At 33.1% G+C, this 2682-nt stretch overlaps 1 protein-coding gene across 1 annotated transcript; it reads left to right on the forward strand.

Annotated features, from left to right (window-relative positions):
- The first annotated feature begins 565 nt into the window (after positions 1-565).
- Positions 566-1804, forward strand: LOC134247847 (integumentary mucin C.1-like). Its single transcript, XM_062730251.1, has one exon. It carries the CDS (start codon positions 566-568, stop codon positions 1745-1747), a length of 1182 nt encoding a protein of 393 aa, XP_062586235.1. The 3' UTR covers positions 1748-1804.
- Positions 1805-2682: the final 878 nt, after the last annotated feature.

Consider the following 2682-nt stretch of genomic DNA (forward strand, 5'->3'; position numbering starts at 1 on the left):
CATCACGAATTGTCACACCTCACGCGAAATGCTCTAAACCAATCAGATTGACTGTATAATTCTGAAGGATAATGATATATATTATAAACGTATTATAAATGATATAAGGCCAAAATTGTTATTTCTTTTCTTTTCAGCCCTCATTTCAAATATCAGTGCATACATACGACCACGATGCTTTCGCTGACAAAGATGATCTTGGCGTGACAAACTATACGTATAGAGGGAATACAACTACAGGACAAACTGTCACCACAAAACCCGGAAATAAAAACCTAACGTGAGAAGCAATCAATTCAAGTTACACTCTTGGTTCCAAAACTAAGTTTTAAATGTTTAAGGGGAGTTAATCTTTCAGATCCAAAAGAGGGTTTTTTTAAATATTATTTTATAGTTAGATAAAAAGAGGTCAATTTAAACTATTCCCTCAAAAACTAGTAAACCTTTGAATATCAACCAATGTTAATAGTTCTTGTTTCCGTTATCTAGGATCAAGTTACAACTTACAATTTCTTGCTCTTCAAATTATATTGGTTGGCAGTGTGAACAGGAAAATACAACAACAATGACAACTACAAGGACATCAATAACTAAAACAACGGCTGCAGATAAAACAACAAGTGCACAAGCAAAAGCAACTATTCTGACAACCACTATAGTAACACCATTACCACCACCAACAACAAGAACCACTACATCAACAACCACCACTTTACTAACAACAGCCACTAAACCAACAATAAAAAATACCACAATACCACCAACAAGAACAACTACACCAACACCAATTACAACCACAACACCAATTACAACCTCTACAACAATAACAACCACAACACAAATTACAACCTCTACTTCACCAATAACAACAACCACTACACCACCAACAACAACCACCACAACACCAATAACAACTACTACAACAACAACCACCACTACACCAACAACCACCACTACACCAATAACAACAACCACTACACCAATAACAACTACCACTACACCAATAACAACTACCACTACACCAATAACAACCACAACAACCACTACACCAACAACTACACTAACAACCCCAACTACACCAATAACAATAACAACAACCACCACACGAACAACTACCCCCACTAAAAAAATAACAACAATTATTAAACTAATAACAACAACCACAACCACTACACCAAAAACAACAACAACGACCTCTACACCAACAACTACACTAACAACCCCCACTACACCAATAACAACAACAACGACCACAACTACCCCCACTAAAAAAATAACAACAATTATTACACCAATAACAACAACCACAACCACTACACCAACAACCACACCAACAACCCCCACTACACCAATAACAACAACAACCACCACTACACCAATAACAACAACAACAACCACCCCCACTACACCAATAACAACAACTACACTAAAAACAACCACCACTACACCAATAACAACAACAACCACAACTACACCAATAACAACAACAACAACCACTACACCAACAACCACTAAACCAACAACAACAATATTTTCAACAACTTTATCAAGAACCACCATATCAACTTCCACTAGGTTACTGAAAAATACTACACCACCAACAACCAATAATCCATTAATACTTTCTTCACAACACAAAACACTTACATCAAGTACACCCAGGACATCATCAATTAGCACACAAGCGAATAGACCTTGGAGTCATGGCAATATTAATATAATTATGTTTTTCCTCTCTTTGAATTAAAATCTTGATAATATTTGGCTGGAATTGAAAATATGTGAAAAGATATAAAAGTACGCATCGCACTATATTGATATATTAGAAATTAAAATTCTATATCTGTATCAGCCCGAATAAAATCTACAAATTCAAAACAACCATATTTTTATTTATTTTAATTCCTCAATCAGAATTTCATCATAATTTTTAAATCCTAAAATATAAGCACTGGTGAAAAGTAGAAAGTATCTTTAACGGTAATATTCCCAATTTTTTAAGTTAATCAAGAATATGAGGCGGATGACTATAAAATCACTGTACTATAAAGAGGCTGGGACAACAATTTGAATCTCATTTAAAAAAAAGAATATCAAGACTTAAATGTTGCTGGATCATTTCACACCCAAACATATTAAAAGTATATAGAGGAACTTCTTTTGTCTGGAAAAAATTAAAACTGTAAATTTCGGGATGTAGTGATTGACACATACATTGTATCCTTGCACTTTCACAAAGTATACTTTATCCATAATACTTTAGAAAAAATGAAGTCTTGTTTTTTATTGACGAGAAATGGACATTTAAGATGGTAAACAATGCAACTGTGTCCAAGGTCCTCTAGAACCGTAATCGTTATAATTGAAAATTGTGTTTACATATATTGACCATAATTAACACTTAAATTCAGTAAATTTGTAAATAAAAATATTCCTCTCGAGTAATGTGTAATCGAGCAGTTAAGGGAAAATGATGAATAAGATGGTGGTGTCCATTTTATTTATTGAGTATATGGAAAAACACATTGACCTATAACAAATACAAAGAATACATTAGATAAAAAAATACAATTTACATATAGTTTCATAAACACTGAAAATAAGATACCGTTTATTCAGCATACATATTTCAGAAAGAAAAATGTTCTGTAGCAAAATATAAACCTTGAACATACAGACAAA

This window comes from Saccostrea cucullata, unplaced genomic scaffold (genome assembly GCF_032062105.1).
Source record: "Saccostrea cucullata isolate Sc308-1 unplaced genomic scaffold, CSIRO_AGI_Scuc_v1 ctg295, whole genome shotgun sequence".
NCBI classification, from domain to species: Eukaryota; Metazoa; Mollusca; class Bivalvia; order Ostreida; family Ostreidae; genus Saccostrea; species Saccostrea cuccullata.

Coding starts and splice junctions, on each gene's coding strand:
- LOC134247847 (XM_062730251.1), top strand. CDS start 566: ATGACAACTACAAGGACATCAATAACTAAAACAACGGCTGCAGATAAA.